The 19634-nt window shown below is 44.8% G+C and overlaps 1 protein-coding gene and 1 long non-coding RNA gene across 12 annotated transcripts in view; one reads left to right on the top strand and one right to left on the bottom strand.

Annotated features, from left to right (window-relative positions):
* Window positions 1-7102, bottom strand: part of LOC120386366 (splicing factor SWAP) — a 99533-nt gene extending 92431 nt beyond the window's left edge. For 2 of the 7 annotated variants that reach the window (XM_039505617.1, XM_039505618.1), the window contains exons 1-3: window positions 6704-7101; window positions 4007-4176; window positions 3304-3441 (exon numbers count right to left, since the gene is read on the bottom strand). In XM_039505617.1, the coding sequence (XP_039361551.1) occupies window positions 3304-3441; window positions 4007-4176; window positions 6704-6948 (553 nt within the window). In that variant the 5' untranslated portion in view covers window positions 6949-7101. Of the gene's footprint in view, window positions 1-3303; window positions 3442-4006; window positions 4177-4552; window positions 6651-6703 lie in introns of those variants that run through there. The other 5 variants (XM_039505615.1, XM_039505616.1, XM_039505620.1 and 2 more) reach the window with 4 other exon arrangements.
* Window positions 7103-7129: 27 nt separating this feature from the next.
* Window positions 7130-19634, top strand: part of LOC120386367 — a 149491-nt gene continuing 136986 nt past the window's right edge. For all 5 annotated transcript variants that reach the window (XR_005589685.1, XR_005589681.1, XR_005589683.1 and 2 more), the window contains exons 1-2: window positions 7130-7244; window positions 12196-12656. This is a non-coding gene — a long non-coding RNA (uncharacterized LOC120386367). The remainder of the gene's footprint in view (window positions 7245-12195; window positions 12657-19634) is intronic.

Here is a 19634-nt window from a genome sequence, read left to right as displayed (position 1 = left end):
TCTCCAGAGATGTAACTATGTATTTATATGGCTCCTAGCATTATACTATTCCAGTACCTCCAAAGAGAAACAATCTGCTTATTGCTACACAGCTAGCAGGAGAAATAAATCTATAAACAACTCTGTTTGTATAAGTGTGCACATTGTCCACTCACGTAGAAATTAAGGGACACCTAAACTAAAAAAGAGTTTTACAATAATTCTGAAAGTCCATAGTCATTCTTAACTCCAGTATAAGTGAACTCAGAAGTTTAGGTCCAGTTCCTGTGAAAGTTCTTTTTCCCCACATTTATGAGTTTTCACTGACAGTTCCATTGTTTTAGTGGAACATAACTATCATGGGAAATCATCATCATAGAGGGAGGGCCAATTTCCCAAGCAGCCTGGGCCAATCCCTTGTAATAGTGCTATGGCGCAATATGTTCACAGAGACCTGTATTGCTATGTGAATAGGCTGATGGATTTATCAGCTGAAGGTATGAGGATGGATAGCATCTTCATTCCAAGATGAATCACTCTGCATCGGCAGCATGCTCATCTGACCGGAGATGCGTTGATTATGAACATGATCTTTACTTGATTCTGTGTAAAGTCAATATAAAAATATCATAACCACCCAGATATTCAATGTGCGACCTGCTCTGGTAACACAGCATTCTTCCTGAAATTCAGACGTGGGGATCAGTCCTTTAGAACAACATTGTGAGTCTCTAGTGAATCCTGGCACACAGAACCACTATCACCTCTTTCTTTTGATTGAGCCCTGGTTGAAGAACTGGAGGATTGGCATTGGTAACAGCTTTCCTCAGACTTTGTATTCTCTAAGGAAAGAAAGGCTCTTCCACTCCATGAATCTCCCAGCTAGGTGAGACTGAACTACTTACCCATGTTGATACAATCCTACTTACTCTATTATATTATTTGTATCACCATGGGTAATAAACGTTCCCTAGCAAATGGAAAGGGTCCTAATAGTTGTGAACAAAAACTTTCAAACATGAATAAGTGGTAAATTGCAGTGCTGACACATTCTGAATCTATATAAATCTCTGATTTAAGGCCTAAATCCTAGCCTCAGTGCACAATCAGCCAAGCTGTGCATCTTTCTGGCTCTGTTTCATCCAACTTGTGGCTGTCTGGTTGTTGACCGGATTGAGAAACCTTACAAAATATGACTTTCTTCTGTGACAGTATTTTTCTTCTCCACAGTTGTCTATCTTGGTGACACACTAAGATTCTGCATTTTCTGAATATCTGCTTCTCCATATGCTTGGTAATGGTTCTCACTGAAAAGTTACTTACCTTAAACTTAGCTGACACCATAGCAATTTTGAGGATGGCTGCGGTTTGCCGCTCCAGGCCAATGGGGGCAGGAGGAAGGGGTGCGGGCTGAGGGATGTGCTGGCCGCCACCTTCATTGGCAGTGGGAGCCGCGATTGGCCACCTGCAGACGCGACAGGTAAACAAACTGGCCCAGCCCGCCACGGTGCTTACCCTGGCAAGCCACGTGCCAAAGGTTGCCGACCTCTGCCACTGGTTCTCAGATAATGACCTTACGTAGTTACTGTTCATCTCATGAGGCTGTACAAAATTCCCCCATGTGAGGCACAGAATGCAGATGAACCTCAAACTTGTTCTTGACTGCCTTGGATTTTTCAAGTGATTTAGGCATACATGTTTTCATCAAGTCACAGCATCACTAAAGTGCTCACACTGAGAAAAAGTAAAGCGTCCTTTGGAAAAGAGCCTTACTTGAAGCTATTTTTTTCATATATACAAATTTTGATGCTACTTCCTCGGATGGCTGATAGCCACTTGTCTCATAGTGATTAAAAACTAGTGCTAAATAGGCAGAAGAGTGAGAGAAAGCTCTTGCAGCCCCTGCCTTGAAAAACAGAAGAAAAACATATTGGAAAATAAGGGGCAGACAGGCCCTAAAGTGACACTGCCATGGATTGAGAGTTCAGTCCCAGTAAAGTGTAAGAACGTACACAACCTTCTACAGGGATCTGCAAAAAGGATTTAACAGGGGAAACTTTAAAAAACAACATTACAGACCAAAGTATAAACAGACAAATGCCAGGAAATGTACAGATCAAGAGCTCTTTCTTCAGCCCTGATTAATTCTATCATCCCTTTTTATTGCCTGGGTCTCAGAACACCAGGCTCTCTCACATACTGCAGTAAACAATCATTTTCAAATTGCTAAGTAATGTAGTTACATTCATAGATGCCCCCAACTTATGATGGTAAAAATCAGGAGTGTTGAGACAGTCAATACAGCAATATTTTTAAAGCACATTGTGGATTTTGTTATAAATGCAAAGTATTTTTATTGAAAATGAAATAAAAGACTACAACTCTGAATGTCATGGTATCTGCCGGTTACAGACTCCTGTAATGGCACTTTAAAGAAAAACAACTTCAAAAAATTTAGGATGACGAATTTTAAAAATCATTTATTAATAGACTACAAATTATACATCTTAATTTTTCAAAATTCTTCTGATACAATTGTAGGAGGGTTTTTCAGCTGCCCTATTTATGTTTCATGGGGTCTTTTCAGTTAATCAGTTTCCTCCTACTGATTATAAACAAAATGCATAAAAAACTAAAATAAGATTTTTTTTTCTGATTTCTTGAACTTTAGTTCTTAGCTGTAACTTTTCAGATAAATATGATTTTCAAACAGAATGTAGCCCTTCAAGCCAATTTTAAGTTTAGTTTACGTAACTATTTTGCATTTATTTCAGTTGATGTATTTTAAAAACAGTGAAACACATATTTTTCCAGCTTTCATATAAAATCCTTGCTACTTAATGGAGTCAATGAGGGCTTGATGACATCTCCAACATAAGACACAACCGTCTTCCCTAAACTACCATCATAACATGAGAAAATGAATGCCAAACGATGACAACTATAGACCATATTATTACAGTAATGTGCATAAATGAATTGGGAGAGCCAGTGCGTATTACTGAATGTTGTGAATAAGAATACAATTAAAAAACAAAGATAATGCATCACCAAGTTTATTGTTTCCTTATCTTGACAATTTGCAGTAACTTGGGAAAAGTAATATTTTGAAAAAATAATCTTTTTAAGATGAGAACGCACTGAAGCATCTCCTATAAGAGCTTTGCTGAGATGTTACCAACTTTTTAAAAAAGCCCTCAAATTATGATATGTACATTTTAGTGAAGTATGGGTTCACAACTTGCAATTGTAAAAGTAGTAAGGGTAGGTGAAGGTGCTTTTACCTTTCCCTACCAATCCTCAATGTTTATTTTGATTCCTCACCTCTTTCTCTGGAGGCCTGCTGCTCCTCCTCCTCCGTGGGTTGTGAAGGATCATAATAATCACTGCCATAACTGAATCCCACGGCATTATAGGTACCATCCTCTGCTAAAGCTTCACTCAGTCTCTTATATTCTTCCTCTTGAAGAAAAATTAAAATTCTAATTATTACTATGAAATATAATTAATCAACACTATTTCTAAAAAACCAAAAAACTATACCAATGTTTTCAACCTAACTTTTAGATAAAAATTGTGTTCTTCACACTTTAGGCATAGTAATTTTTGCCAGCAAATTTGTGAAAACCAAAGATAGCAGAATGCATGTGCCTTTTGTTGATCATTTCCTCCTGCTGAGATAAATATTTTTGTGGTTATACAGTCTAAGATAATTAAGGAAAATGCAAGAATGTTCAGTTATACAATACTGTTAAAGAAGAACAATTAAAAGGATGGTGGGGGGTGTTTTGTTTTTTCAAATCCCAGTCTGCCCTCAAAATCTGGGCAATTTCTGTGTGGATCTATATATAAACTATCCTGAGGTCCTCTCAGACAGGCAAAGACTCCTGTTTTTCGAATCCACTGGGTACTGTCAAGATAATATCAGAAAGAATGAGTATAAAATGAGTGGGAGTAAATTTAATGTTTTAATTATTTAAATTTAATTAAATGTGTTCTAACTCAGGAAAGTTTCCTTGAGCAATACCTTGCCTCGCCTCCTCCTCAAGCAAGTCCGTATGCAAGGCTAAATACCTCTCTTCATCACAGAGGGCATCTATTCTAGCCTCCTCTTCAGACAATTGATAATCTCTGTTCCATGTGGAATATTCAGCGTCATATTCAGAGAGGTCATGGAGGTGACCACGTCCATCATACCTGCAAGATGAAAAGGCTGGTCAATGCAGAAAACTTAGGGTTTGGGTTTGTGTGACTACTTAAAAATACTTACCCATTAAAATGAAAAAATACTAATATGTTAAAACATGCCTCATTTTAGAAGTTACATTTAATTTTGCTACTCATTTCACACCAACTATCAAAATGAAATATTTTAATAGTCTAAATTCCTCTCTAGCAGAATAATAAAGAGTACAATTAAAGGCAAAAGTATCCTTTAATAGTTTAAATGGGATCCATTTCCTTAATAGTTCTTACCGTATATGGTTCAACCAACCATTCAATGTCACTTGCAAAATACTTTTTGTGGAAAGTCAAATAGCTTACATTCACACAAACCCGAATACATAAATACCTATCCGTAAGAACCAAACGGTCGAAATTTTCTCGCTTCTTTCTGCTAGTCCCGAACTCTCAGGAGAGATCTTCACCAAAGAAACTTGCGTCCATTGGAGGTAAAATCATGGCTAGGCTCGGCCCCTAGCCATTTGGCTGAGGAAATAAGTTCTGGGTTATGTGATAGAGAGACAAACATACATAGGAACAGTAACATATACATGCAATTTAAGGAGGTTCACCATAAAAATGGCACCAATAACCAACGATGTGATTTCATCTCCTAAGCAGAAATGGTTTTGTGTGCAGAAAAAGTGCCGCATTAACATAACGTTTGACATATTTCTCTGTTACGTATCAATATTAGAAACCAATAGATAATAAAGAGATCGTAAACTTCACTCCGCTGGTTAGTCTTCACACACACAATTCTTGACTGAGCCATCTTGCTAAATCAAAAACAAAGGAAGTACATATAACTAATAGAAAACGTTATTGAGATATGGTGGTCTTGTTAATCAAGGTGTTTATCCACAGGCAAATTTCTGCCCCAGTCTTCCCACAGTAATAGGCTTTCTTCAACTGGGGAAAAAGATTTCATGCTGTTGGGGATAAAAAATCTGAATTTCCAAAGGAGCTGATAAGGTTAGTGCATAATGTTTCATCTTTTGTTCATAAATGCAAACCTCCTTAACTTACAAATGTAGATTGTTATTGGTTTTAAATGTTATGTATACATACATGCACATACTTAGAGTTTGCTCCCAACAATTTCTGCAGCTGTTCTATCTCAGGCCATTGCTGTACGAAACCACAACAGCCTTAATTTACACCACAGAACTGGCTAATGAAATTTCTCATCACAAAAATAAACTACCATACCATTAGATGACAGGCCCCATCACTAAGCTTAAATTTCCATATCAACAATAACGTACAACTATAAGAATACACACTGATTAATTTCTGATCTGTTTTCCAATTTAGATATTTGACTTCAATCAGCAAAATCATAAATGGGCAAGACCTGTTAAGTTAACTACTCCAAACAAGGCATCGTGAATCTTTTCTGCCCAGTTCAATCTCACATAATGGGGTTCCAATCACTTCCCTTCAGTGAATATTTATTCCAATCAAGTAAATGTGGTTGTGAACCTAGGTCCTGGAAATCACATGTCACCACTGAAAGAGGCCTAATGAAGTGGGAATTGAGGGAGCAAATGCCTACAGTATGTGATGTGATCCTTTTCAAACCAAAGCCCTTCAGGTTTTCCCACTTGAGTCTTCAGGTCCAATCACAACTCCTTAAAGTACTGTGCTTTTCAAGCCCCCACAAAATAGTCCTAACCTGATTCTCCATTCCCCCTCTCAAGAACCACTGAAAAGCAGGTTTTGAACTAATTCATTCCTCCATCTGATCCTGAGTTGCAGAATCTATGGGGGGGGGGGGTGTCAAATAGCCAGATCCTGTTAATCCCTCAGACTACGAGTTGCTAACAATCACATAAACAACCAAAAAAAAAAATCAACTTTTTTTAGTTGAGGTTAGAAGTCTGAAATTCCTGGGAAGGAAAGCTAATTGGCCTAACTGCCACAACTCATGACATGACAAGGGAGCAATCAGGCCAGGGAATCCCATCAGCACTTTATGGTCTAAATTAAATGGAGGAATTCAACTCAGCCTAATTTCCCTCCCTGTGCAAATAACCTCTCCCACTTCTTGCTTATGGACCCCAGGATTTAAGTTTCTAATTCAGTATTCCCTTATAGCAAGAGTCCTCCTCGTTTTGAGGTGAAAAGCTGCTTGGGGTTTGATTTGAAAAGGAGCATATTATCCCCACCCCTCCCCACATACACCCACCCTGCCAGGGGGAGGGGACCCCAATAAATACCATCTGCCAGAGGAAAGGGAGAGGCTCCTAATCCTGCCAGAGAGGGGGACTCCCATACTCCCCCTGCCAGAGGAAAGGGTTCCCCAGCATCGCCACGGGGACACCCAAACCCTCTGCCAGGGAGAAGGGCCTCCTCTTAACGCTGCCAGAGACGAAGCACTCCCCCACTCCTCCTGCCAGAGGGAGGCCCCCACACACCCCGAAGCACTGGGGGAGGGGCAGAAAGAGGCTATCACAGGAGATCTCGCAGCAAAGGCTGGGGGTTGGGTTGCACCGACCTATCGATCATGATCTTGGGGTCTCCCATCCAGGGAATGAGGTGCCGGCCCTGCTCCTGGTATTGGGCCTTCTCGTCGTCCCGGAACAACTTGCAGGCATAGCCGAACACCAGCAGCTCCACGCGGCTGCCCCCACCGCCTCCTCCGGGGGGCCCCGGGGCCGCGCCCCCGCCGGACAACAACATCAGCGGCGGCGGCCCTGCCTCCTCCACAGTCCGGCGCGGCCCGCCAGCGCCTCCGTACATCACGGGAGGGTGCGAGGGGAAGGCAGGGAGCGCGCTAACAGCGAACGAAGCGAGTCACCCCGGCCACTAAACCCCCCACCTCCACAACGCCGCGGTCGCCATCGCCCGAGACAAAATGGTGGCCGTTCCGCTTCCGGTCACAGGCGGGGTAAACAAACGTCTGGCTTCCGGTAAACGGCAGATTCGTCATAACTCAACAAGCGATGGATTAATCTTGCTGCGCGCCCTGGGGCCGAGTGTGGGAAGATGCAGCCCGGCAGCTGGCCCGGGGCGGGGAACTACTGGAGCAAGGCAGGGTAGCTCTGACATGAGAGTGGCGAAACTGTCCATGGGAACCGCGGGGCTGGGCCGCGGGAGAGTGGAGCGAAGGGAGGGGAGCTGGAGAGAGAGGTCGGTGGGGAGGAGCAGGGGCATCTGAGGGCGCGATGGGCCGGGGGGCAGACAGGGCCCTGGAGGAAGAGGCATCAGAAGCAGCAGTGGGGGACAGGTGGGGGCTATGGGGAGGGGCATCAGAGGGAGCTGGGGGGGCAGTGGCAGTGGGGGGCTATGGGGAGGGGTTGAGTTGGGGCAGGGGCGCTATGGGGAGCAGCATCAAAGGGAGCTGGGGGAGGCAGTGGCAATGAGGGAGACAAGTGAGGACTCTGGGGGGGGGGAGCAGTGGGAGGACCGGTGACAGTGCGGGGGCAGCTGGGGCCATGGTGATGGAGAGGATGGGGCACATTGAGTGCTGGGTTCCTGGAGGCAGCCAGGTGAGGGTGCAATGGCAGTTGGGAGGAAGCTATTTCCCTGTGGCAGAGCAGTGCCCAGGTTCCACTGTTCCTGGAGCATGTGTGATGCCTAGAGACTCCATGACCAGGCTGCTGGGGAAATTGCAAAGTCCAACACTCAATAGTTAGGAAATGCCAGTGGTGGCCTGTGCAGCCTGTTTGTCCTTGTTCCTGCCCCCAGCCCTGACACCTGTCCCTTCCCTCTGCCCCACATGCACCAGTATGTCCCTGTCACAGCACAGTCCTGTCTCTTCCCACCTATTTCCTCATCGTTGTCCCATTCTCTGTCTGATCTCAGGCTCCTTGTCTCACTCTTCCTTCAGGCTGTCCATGGGAACGCATTGAAACCCCAGGAGAGAGAGTTTCTGTGGTCTCAATTCCTGTGCATAGCAGAGAATACCAACTGCAAGAAAAGTCTTGCATCCCTGGGCAGGGTCATGGTTAGTGTAGATGGAGACTTCAGAAAATGTAGATGCCAAATTATAATAAGTTTCTATTGAGCACGTGTAAACTGAGATATTTTTCAAAGTTTTGTAACTTGTCCAAATTTGGGTGAAGTTTCTTGGATACACCACAAGGCATCCTGACTAGGGTTGCCAGGTGTTCGATTTGCGACCAGAACACCCAGTCAAAAAGGGACCCTGGTAGTTCCAGTCAGTAGTGTTGACCGGGCTGTTAAAAGTCCAGTTGGCGGTGCAGCACGGCAGGCAGGCAGGTTCCGGGAACACAGACAGCATATCCGGCTCCTAGCCGGCAGGGCAGACAGGGAGGGTCCATGGTCTGCCCTTGCCTGCAGGCACTGCCCTGAGGGCCAGCTCCGCAGTTCCCATTGGCCGGGAACCGTGGCCTGCTGGCAGAGGCAGCATGGGGAGCCCTTGGCTGCTCCTCCACCTAGGAGCCAGAGGGACATGTCACCGCTTCCCGGCAGCTACCTGAGGTCAGCGCTGCCCAGAGCCTGTACTCCTCACCACCTCGTGCCCCCCAACCCTCTGCCCCAGCTCTGAGCCCCCTTCCACACCTTGAACCCCTCATTTTTGGCCCCAGCCAGAGCCCGCACCCCCAGCCTAGAGCCCATACCCCCTCCCATACCTCAACCCTTGGCCCCAGCCCTGAGCCGCCCTCCTGCACACCAAACCCTCGGACCCAGGCCGGAACCCTTTCCTACACCCCAAGCCCCTCATCCCTGGCCTGCACTGCCATCTGGAGCCCTCAGCCCCTCCCGCATCCCAACCCCCTACCCCAGCCCGGAGCCCTCTCCTGCACCGCAAATCCCTCATCCCTGTCCCCACCCTGATCCCTCACCTCTCCCGCATCCTAACCCCCTGCCCCAGCCCGGTGAAAAGGAATGAGTGAGCAAGGGTGGGGGAGAGCAACGGAAGTGGAGGGTATGGAGTGAGTGGGGGCAGGGCCTCTGGGCAGACGGGTGGGGCAAGGGTGTTTGGTTTTCTGCAATTAGAAAATTGGCAGCGCTAACCCTGACACCAGGGCAATCCAGCCTGCCAAGTTTCAAATCCTTGCACCAAAGCATGCAGGCTAGAGCTTCTCAATGAAACAGTTATAAGAATTATTTTAGCATGGAGAAAACAACGTGTTTTTCCTTAATCTCATTTGTGGAAACAATTGAACTATTTTTGTTGAAACTTTCAAAAAAAATTCACCTGAAGTAGATATTCAAAATGGAAAATTTCAGTCCCAGTGATTAAATTTTGGTAAAGTTATAATGTCCTATGATGAGAAGTGTCAGGCAAACTTAATCAGAGACAGTGCTACCAGTTCTGCCCATAACAACAACTCATTGGCTTCCTTGTACTTACTGTAGCTAAAGGATTTAATACATTGTTTAAAGATTATGTGGTGCACAAATATTGACACAGAGCTGAGTAGGGCTGCATCTCTTGAGCATGAAGGAAGCCTGCCAAAATGTGAATTTACTTAAGGAGAAATCTAGAAAATCCCCTGGGCACTTCATCTGCTTCTGTAGCTGTGAAATTGAATAATAATACATTGTGTTTCTATAGTGCCTTTCAGAGTGCATTACAAAACCTAATTAAGCTTCACAATCCTCGATTTAGTTAAGTAAGACGCACATATAATTTTATATACACATATAATTTCACCAAGCACTGAAAAGCAGTCACATGGTCGAGTGAGCAGTCAGTCAAACTCCTCCTAACAGGAGCAGGTAGACAGGGATTTGCCAGAATTGCTGTTGCCATCCTTAGCCTTGCAGTAGAGGGTCTTTAGGTGTTTGATATGCTCTCTGCACTGGACACCAGTCAGGTTCATTCCCACCTCTGCCAGCCTCTTGGAGAAGTTCTCAGACACGTGAGGATTTTGGATGCTTTTCTCAAAATCATTTTCTTTGCATGATTCACACTAGTGGTTAACCAGATCCCTGGGGTGCTCCTCTGGCTAGATAGTAGGGCACTGGAAAGGCATCTTCTAGGGTACATCTACACTGCCCATTCTTTGTGCCCACTGCTCTAGCTAGCATGGGTTTAAATAGCAGTGCAAATGGTAAGTTGAGGTGAGTAGAATAAAGACATGCCTGAACCCTGTGGGTATGTACCCTACACGCTTCTCTACATGCACAAGCAGTGCATCTCCTAGCTACACTGCTATTTTTAGAAGTGTTGTGTGTCCTGCTGCCGAAGCCTTTCCCCACTGCAGGGGAAGACTCCAGCAGTGGGAGAAGTCTCTGGCATGGGGAGACAGAGGGGAAAGGCTCTGGCAGTTCCCCATGGTAGTTGCCATATGCTATGATGGAACATAGCTAGCAGAAGCTATTTGTTGACATCTACACCATTCATGACTAGTTTACCCTGCAAACTTAAAGCATTGGTTAAACATTTTAGCCTCATAGTAAGCATGTCTCAGAACCAGGAAATAATGAACAACTAAGGCAATTTTCTGAGGGCCAATATGTGGGATTCATCCATCTGACACTTGCTCTGCAGAAAGGGGGATCAGTGGCCTCTGTAACGCAATCCCATTTCATTCTGATCCTGAAGAGGGTGTTAACTTAGTGTCTGAAAACCTCACAATTGTTATCATGTTTCTCCTTACAACACTGCTTTGAGTTAGGAAAGAACTGTTACCCCCATTTTACAGATGGGGGAATCAAGGCACAGAGAGACTAAGGGCTTGGTTCGGAAAGGGGACTTACATGTGTCAATGCCTAGCTCCTAGGTGACCTGCCATCCAGTGGAATTCACAGTCCTGAATTAGGCACTGAGGCTCCCCATACAATTCACAGAGATCATCAGGTACCTGAGAAAGGGATTCACAGAAATCTGAGTTGGAAGCCAGCTAAGCTAGCCAGAACTATTGGGCAGAGGAAAAGGACAAGGCTTAGGTCCCTGATCAGGGAAAGTACTTGGGCACCTGCTCTCTCTGCTCAGAATTCACAGCCATGAACCCTCTCCTGGAGTGAGGCAGCTAAGCCAGGTTAGCCCTTCCTCATGAAAAACAAGAAAGAGACATACCCACCCAATTTTAGCCAATAGCCCGATGGTTACAGCACTCCCAGGGGAGGTGGAAGACCTGTTTTGCAATCCCCACTCTGCTTGCTTTGGAGCAGAGACTTGGATCCACTTTTCCCAGGTGAGTGCCTAAACCACCAGACTACCAGGTATTCTGGGGTGGGTCTTCCTCAGTCTCTCCTGCTGCAGTTCTACTCTGTATACTAATTAAATATTCATCGGATGAGAAAGAGAGAGAGTGTCTCTATAGCCTGATGGACAGGGTCCGCCCCTAGGTTACAGGAGAGTCAGGCCAAGTGCCTTCTCTAATGAAAATTTATACAAAGTGAAAGCTTCATCAGGAGAGCTAGAGAGCATCCCACTTTGGAATACCCTGTAGCCTGGTGGTTAGGGCATGCAGCTGGGAGGTGAAAGACCTGCTCTAACTCAGACAAAGTGGAGGGGGTTTAACCTTGGGCCTTCTCTAGCCACTGAGCTATGTGGTATTCTGCAGTGCACACAGCAAGTCGCAAAAATTCCCAACCAGGTTGTCCCCTGCTGTCTGGTGTGTGTTAGGCATGCTCCAGGCATGCCCACTGAACAGATCCCAGCCAGTGAGATAGGCAGGGAAATGCCTATAGTTTTAGAATCCCATTGGGGGCATAAGCATGACTTAGGTGCCGAGCAGCTTGGTGGTATCAGGACTGAGGTGGCTTTGCACATACCTCTTGGCAGAAAATTTAGATTCCTAGAGAGAACTACACAAAAAAACAGGCACATCTTGAGCAAGTGTCTTGCCTAAGATCACATAGGAAGAATATAGTGAAGCTGGGGATGGACCCAGGGTCTCCCAATTCCTGTGCTAGCACTGTACCCATTAGGCAGACTTTCAGGGCTCTTAATGAACCAATGTTCTTGATGCTTTTCCATTGTGTGACACTAATTATTTTTCCTTCGGCATTTGTAATGAAGTTTAAAGTTAATCTGACTACTTTTATTTTCTTCTTTGTGTGCACCAGCATCATCACTGATGTTAAAAACACTCCAGGGAATAGAATTGATGTCACTGGCCAAATTACTGCAGTCTTGGAAAACAGTGATGCAGAACAGATATCGGAGTAGACCAACGAACCACATTTATTAAGGAGAAGAGCTAAACAAACCACAGGATACAGTGTCTACAAAATCCAGAACACAGACAAACTGCTTAACTTTAGCAGACTGTAACTCAATACCAATGGGAGAAGATACTCTGAGGTAAACTACAGGCTTCTGCCACAAAGCCTTTATATAGCAAAATGCCCATGCTGCCTCAGTTCCTGATGATTATCACAGCAGTGTTATATCTTAAATTAGCCCCAGTTGGCCTTGTTGGACCTCAGAGAAGCCAATTATCAGGCAGGAGCTGACAGAATTAGTTTCTCTCTTGCTGGATGAAGTTGGGATAAGAATATTTATTATTTTCTCCAGCTTGTCTTAGGTAAGATATCTTACTTTCATTTACTTGGCGGGGGAGAAGCAATAAAATAAGTTAAAATAAAGTTTCCCTTTCTGAGGCTGACACCTGTCTCTTCTCCCTAGTTTAGCAGAGGTGGACATGGCCCTATTCAGTTTGCCCTTAAATCAGAGGAACAAAGGGTTTCCTGTGTGCTTGCAAGGAGGTTTCAAAAGAAAGCATGCCGTGTTGATAATTAACCATTGTTTGTACCCTATCCATATCATATGCACTCACACTCCATAAGAAGGAATTCTTGGTGTAGAGAAGTAATTAAATAAAAGCTAATGCCAGGCTTTAGGAACAGGGAAAGAGTGATGTTCTCATCCTGTGTCTTCGTAGGCTCTCGTATCAGGGATCCTCTAAAAAGGAAAGCTAAGGAGAAACTGCATTTCTTGTTTTGCAGAACTATCCCCCCTGCCCCAGACAAGTAAAAAACAGTTATCTGTGTGTTTTGCTTTGTGTAAATAATACTTTAATGCTGGCTGTTTGTTAATAATCCAAGCACCATACAGTGGTGCACAAAGCAGAGGAAGGCATTCTGTTCCAAAGTCGTGTCCCCCAAATTAGACTGATAATGCAATTCAAACACACAATACAGTGGATGATCATAGGCGGGTCCATTTCAGATTGATGCAGATTTCTCTTTTAAACATTTCCCTGGTAGGTTATCATGGAAAGATTTAGTAGAAAAGGTGTGTTATGTGGGAAGATTTGAAGGAAGAGAGGGCAGTTGTATGGTGCATACAGATAGGGGGGGTTCCAGCATAGGCAGTGTCATGAGAAAAGGTGCAAATGTGAAAACTGGGGAAAGCTACAAAAAGAACATTTAGGGGAGAGATGGGGTGGGAATGTAGACTGTTAGACAGGAATAGGAGGAAATACCTGGCAACTAGGGAAAGGCAGAGTTGTGCAGGTGAGCATGTGAAGTTTCATCTTAGTGCAGAAGGTTGGAGGAATCTATGCCATATGGCAGAGGAGGCCAAACTGGTTCGCAAGCCACATGTGGCTCTTGTATCATTAAAGTGCAGCTCACAGCGCCCCACACGCCCTCCAATTCTCCACCTACCAGACTGGGGTGGGGGTGAGGGCAAGCTCAGGACCTCTGCCTTGCAGCGGGGTGGTGGGTCTTGGAGCTTCAGCCAGGGCTTGGGGATTCAGCAGGAGCAGGGCTGAAGCCCCAACTCATGGCTCCTGGCAGGTGTGCCCCGGCTCTCGAACGTCTGAAGATTGTCATATGTGGCTCGGGGGGGCAGTAAGTTTGGCCACCCCTGATATATGGGAAGACCATACGAGAGAGGAGGCTGCCTTGGTCAAAATGGGAGATAACCAAAGCATGGACAATGTTTTTTGGATGAGAGTGTTGAGATGGTGTAATACTTTTCAGTAATATTATAGAATTAATTTAAAAATACTATAGATATTTAGACTACAAAAGACATCCCAGATTTGACAATCAGCTATTTGAAAATGTTTATATTGTTTTTTTGAAAGCAAGAGAAATTGGAATAAACAATCACTTCCTAGAAAAAGTGTTGATATGTGTTATAGACAACACCATGAATGTATAATCTACAGTAGCCCATACTCTTCTTTGTTTTCTAAAGGGGTCTGTTTTGCTGAAGAGAGAGATTTCCTTTCACTTTATCTCCTAGTGTCAGCACAACTAACAGCAAGTTGGGGGAGGAGGTGCTTCCTGGTGCAATGGGCTCATGCACTTGCCTTTCTCCTTTGAAGACCTTTGTTTAAACCTGGTTCAGGATACATGAGGAAAAGTGTTTGTCTCCAGTCTTGATTCCCATTTGTTCACTTCACAGTTTGGCACAAGTAAGCATCGTTAACAGGCAGTGTTAAAAAATAGCCCTGGGCTAGAATAGCAAGGGAGTTGTAGATTTGTTAAGGAAACTTGCCTAGAGGCTGCCTGTGTTAAAATCCCTCATTTACAAGGCTGCTAAACTTCTCATAATTCTATTATCAAAAAAGAAAAGTTCTCTAAATAATTCTGACTTTCTCAATAGAAGTTATAGCCACTTTTGCCAGTGTGGTAGGATCCACAACATAGCACATCCAAAAACATATCGGAATGAGATCACTTTTTCAATGCAGTATCACTGCATAAAGTGCATGGTAGTAACAGGAGCACCCTGGGAAGATAAATTATGGATATTTTACCTACAGCAATGCGTGCTTCCCAGTGTTTAGGATCTTTTCCAAGTCACTGTTATCAATGTGTAGTGATTCATGAGTTTAGCTGCTCTACCCTTTTGTTTCCATGAGTTGTTTCCCTTTCATGTGCATCATGAGTCCCCATGGCTGAGGTCAAGATTCCATTTATTGATGTGTCTAAAGGGAATAATGAGTTCCAGAAACTCTGGATACAAATATAATTGTGTGAAATAGATACATCTTGTGTTACTTTGCCACAGATAGAAAAATGTCTGTACATTTTTGCTACACCTTATCAACTTTCTTATGTTGCCTTCTCATTGGGTAGGACAGCGGTTCTCAAACTGGTCAGGACCCCAAAGTGGGTCACAACCTAGTTTTAATGGGTCACCAGGGCTGGCTTAGACTTGCTGGGGCCCCGGGCCAAAGCCCAAGACTGAAGGCTTCAGCCCTGGGCGGCGGGACTAAGGTTACAGGCCCCCTGCCTGGGGCTGAAGCCCTTGGGCTTTGGCTTTGGCAGTGTGGCTTTGGCTGCCTTCCCTCCCCAATCCCCTGCCCTGGGGGTGGCAGGGCTTGGGCCAGCTCAGGCTTTGCTCCCCCCTCCTGGGGTCCTGTAGTAATTTTTGTTGTCCGAAGGGAGTTGCGATGCAGTGAAGTTTGAGAACCCCTGGGGTAGGGGGATTTTTCAGAGAAAACTTGGGATGGGGTGTGATGTGGTGTCCACCTCCACACAAGGCGGCAGAGCTGGTTAAATTGGGATAATTAACCGGATGGGCTATACCGGGGGAAGAGCCAGGGACTGAAAGCCTGACGGAAGATGAAGCCCAGCTGGAAAGGAACAGGCAGGGCTAAGATAAAGCCAGGAAGTTGGCAGTAGAATGGGGCTCCAGTGAGTGAGCCTGTAGCTGCTCTCTAGATTGTAGAGAGGGAAAGAAGGGAAACTCGGTGGAGGGAAAGGCTCAGAGAAAAGGCAGGAAGCTTAAGGGAGTGCAGACTGTGGCTACTGATTAGAGGGTCTGTAGGATGGAACCTGAAGTAGAGGGTGGGCTTGGCTTCCCCTACCAGTCACTGGAGAAGTGGCACGATTGGGGAAGTGAAGGAAAGACCGCCATCTTGGAGGAAGAGACATTGATACACTCGGAATGGGGAAAACACTTGTGACCGAGCCAGAGGGCCAAGCATAAAGACACAGCACCCCAAGTTGCAGAGTGAGAGAGAGAGAGAGAGAGAGAGCGCAACAACAGGGACTGCAGCAAGCAGCAGAAAGGGGTTTTGGACCAGAGTGGAGCTAATCCCCAAATGTGGCCAGAAGGAGGTGCCCCAGTGGTGTGTGCACCCCATGACATGGTGATACTAGCATTATAAAATATTTGTATTAGAGTAGCACCCAGAGACCCCAATCGGGATAAATGATATTGTTCCCTTTTCCCATCCACCCACCCACCCTTCCTTTTCTACCTTCATTCCAAAGTCATGTCTCCAGGCCTGCTCTTCCACTGCGTGCCTCCAGCCCGTCCTCTCCCACCCTGCTGCTCTTTCACATTTAAAGGCCACAGCTGAGAACCTTTCTAATGTCCAGACCCATACTCTGAATCTGAATACCTGGGCTGTTCTTTCCAAATGCTGGAATAGACAGGAGCTACAGAGCCTCATCATAAGTCTGTGACTGGAAGAGAGCAATAGCAGCAAGCTGTTGAAAACCAGTGTGTGGTTTTTGTTTTTAACTACAATTAATATCTTCACTGCTGAAATGTATGACATCATTCTGTGGATGCATGTTTGAAAACAGTGAATTCTAGTTTACACATACCCCTGGGAGTTGACATTTGGATTTGTTTCTGAGTTGCTTATAACACCAGTTTTCTTGTTTAGTTGTTTTTTTCCAAACATGCTTCTCTACTGGATAACATATACTGTGATTAGAGAATTTTCTGTTACATTGCACATAGCACTGGAAATAAACAGTTTTATAATGTATTCAATTTATAATTAAACAAATACTTTATATTCAGTCTTCATCTTCTGGATCTGATTTTCTGTTACTATAGAAACGCATGGCATTTACATTTTGGCAAAATCTCCATAATGAATGTGTGTGTTGTGTTATCAATGGATTGCTGCTTACATTCTGACTTTTTTAAGTAATGTTTTGTCTTGCACATACATATTCGGTAATCAGAATTAACTGCCTCTTGGTAGATAACACAGCAGTATGTTTAAGGGCACACTTTCAAAGTTGGTAACCCAGCTGTCTTGCCTCAAGGAAATTTTACATTAAATTCTATGTGCAACAGAACAGCCAGCCTTGTGTTACAATCTGGCTAATAGTATTTGTGTCTTCATAAACATTAAGAGAAGGTTTGCAAGAGAAGGTCATAGCTCAGCAGGTTTTGTACATTCAGAAAACAAACTTTTTACCTTAAGCAAGGCTTGCCTGCTGTACGTGCTAGTTGGTGATTATTAGTGAGTATCATTGAGCTAGTGATATGATATTACTGAACTAATGAAGTAGGATGAGATCAGTTGTCAAGAAGAAAGTCACTCTTCATACACACAGATACTTGGCATTTATGTAGCACTGCACAACTGTAACAGAGTGGCCTGCCTTTAAGGGCCAGGTTTTTCAACAATGACAAATCCTATTGGCTCTCTAAACAAGCCCCCGACAAGCCACTCCTTAACCAACTGATACTGAGTGCTTCAGTTTTGTTTAGCAGCTGTAGTAATGCACGATAGCAACAGTGAACTTACTGATTACATCTTGAAACACACTACAAAGGAGGAGGACGAGCATAAGGAAATATTTCACACATGCTTTCTGTTGAAGCGGACTGAGATCCAGGGTGTCTTGTTGAAAGCTGCAAGGCTCTAGCCCTTGGAGCTTTTATCAGCCCAGCTGTTTGAAGACTCTGGGTGGTTAATTGCTCCCTGGTGGTGAGGGGCGGAGATGAGCTAAGCAGGGAAGACTGGTATAAAAAGCCACCTGGTAGGCAAACTCAAGAGCCAGTGCAAAGAGTTCTGGAGGGAGTGTGGAAGAGGCTTCCATTCCAAGTGCAGCACTACATGTGATATAAAGATGGCCAGGGATGGAATAGTGGTTTGCCTGAAAACCAAAGGGATTTCATGTGCATGAAGTGCAAGTTGGTGGCTATGCTGGAGGAAAAGATTGTTGGATTGCAGGAGCAGGTTAAGATGCTATTGAAAAGTTGAGGAGTTCCTAGGCAGCCATGTTCGGGAAACACCAGTACCCCAGGTTCAAGGAAGAATGGAGCTGGCCACCAGGAATCTGAGAAAAAGGAAGTCAGAGGAGGCCTGGTGGTTTGTAATCACCAGAGGCAGGAGGTGGCACAGGCAGGCTCCCTACCCAGCTCCGTGTGACTCCTGGGAAGCTGCTGGTATCTCCCTCTGGGTCCTAGGCAGAGGGATGGCCACAGGGGTTCTGCGTGCTGCTCCTGCCCCCAGTGCCAGCTCAACAGCTCTAATTGGCCAGGAACCGTGGTCAATGGGATTTGAGGGGGCAGTGGCTGCAGGAACAGGCAGCACGCAGAGCCCCATGGTTGCGCCTCCGTCTAGGAGCCAAAGTGAGCTGTCACTGCTTCCTGGGGGCCGCCTGAGGTAAGTGCTGCCTGGAGCCTGCACCTCCTCCCATGCCCTTGTCCCAGCCCTGAACCCCCTACTACACCCCAAACCCCTCATCTCTGGTCTCACCCCAGAGCCCGCAACCGGAGCCCTCACCCCTTCTCGCACCCTAACCCCCTGCCTCAGTCCGGTGAAAATGAGTGAGTGAGCAAGGGTTGGGGAGAGTGAGCGATGGAGGGAGGGGGGATGGAGTGAGCGGGGACGTAGCCTCGGAGAAGGGGCGAGGCAAGGGTGTTCGGCTTTCTGCAAATAGAAAGTTATCAATCCTAGGTGCTAGTAGGCCCAAAGTTCTGCCCAGGTAGATTGGGGCCTAGAACATCACTATTGTTTTCTCTGTTTGGATGGTTACCTAGGCATTTAATGAATAGTTTAAAAATATGTAAGTCAAAACCTGTGGGGAAATAAATCTTTTTTTAAATAAGTGCACTAAAGCAGTCTTACTCTATGTTGTAAACAACACTTATTGGTAGTTATATAAAATGGTTCTTTCTCTGATGTAGAAATCCATGATGAAATTATTTGCAGTGCCGTTTTTGTGCCTACATTTATATACTAAAAAAGTGCATACAGTTAGACTGATATATTAAAGATTATAGACTGCCTTTTATTACACAGTTCCCCTTGATCAGTGGGAGTTCCACCACAGATAGATGGCAGTACACAGCCCTTGATTTCCAATTATTGTGCAATTGAATAACTGTGTCCAGGTGGCTGAAGCTCTCTTCTTCCCTTTTTCAAGAACCAGTGTAAACACTGGGCTTTGCAGGCCTCAAATCTCATAATTTTGTCAGAGAATAGTCAGCAACATACAGCATCAATTTCATCCCATGTTGTATTTCTAGTAAATGGCAGCCTGCTCATATTTAAACTACATATCTTGGTTGCATTTCCCAGTTAAAAAATGCCAGCCTCTGACAATTTGAGCTAATTCTATTTAGTCACTCATGAAAGACCGATAGTGTGTAGTCTATATACGTAATTCTGTCAGTATCGAGCCAGTATGGATCTCTATAGAGTTGGGTGATGAGCAGCTATTGGCTAATTAATTAAAGGCTATTTAGCTACTGCTCAAATACATAACCTGCCTCTTTATCACCTTAGTTTTCCAGACTACAGAATAGCAAATAATCTTTAGTTTGCATAACCAATATAAAGTGA

This window comes from Mauremys reevesii, linkage group 18 (assembly GCF_016161935.1).
Source record: "Mauremys reevesii isolate NIE-2019 linkage group 18, ASM1616193v1, whole genome shotgun sequence".
Taxonomy (NCBI): Eukaryota; Metazoa; Chordata; order Testudines; family Geoemydidae; genus Mauremys; species Mauremys reevesii.
The sequence above is the reverse complement of the archived record's forward strand: the minus strand, read 5'-3'. Positions and strand labels throughout refer to the sequence as shown.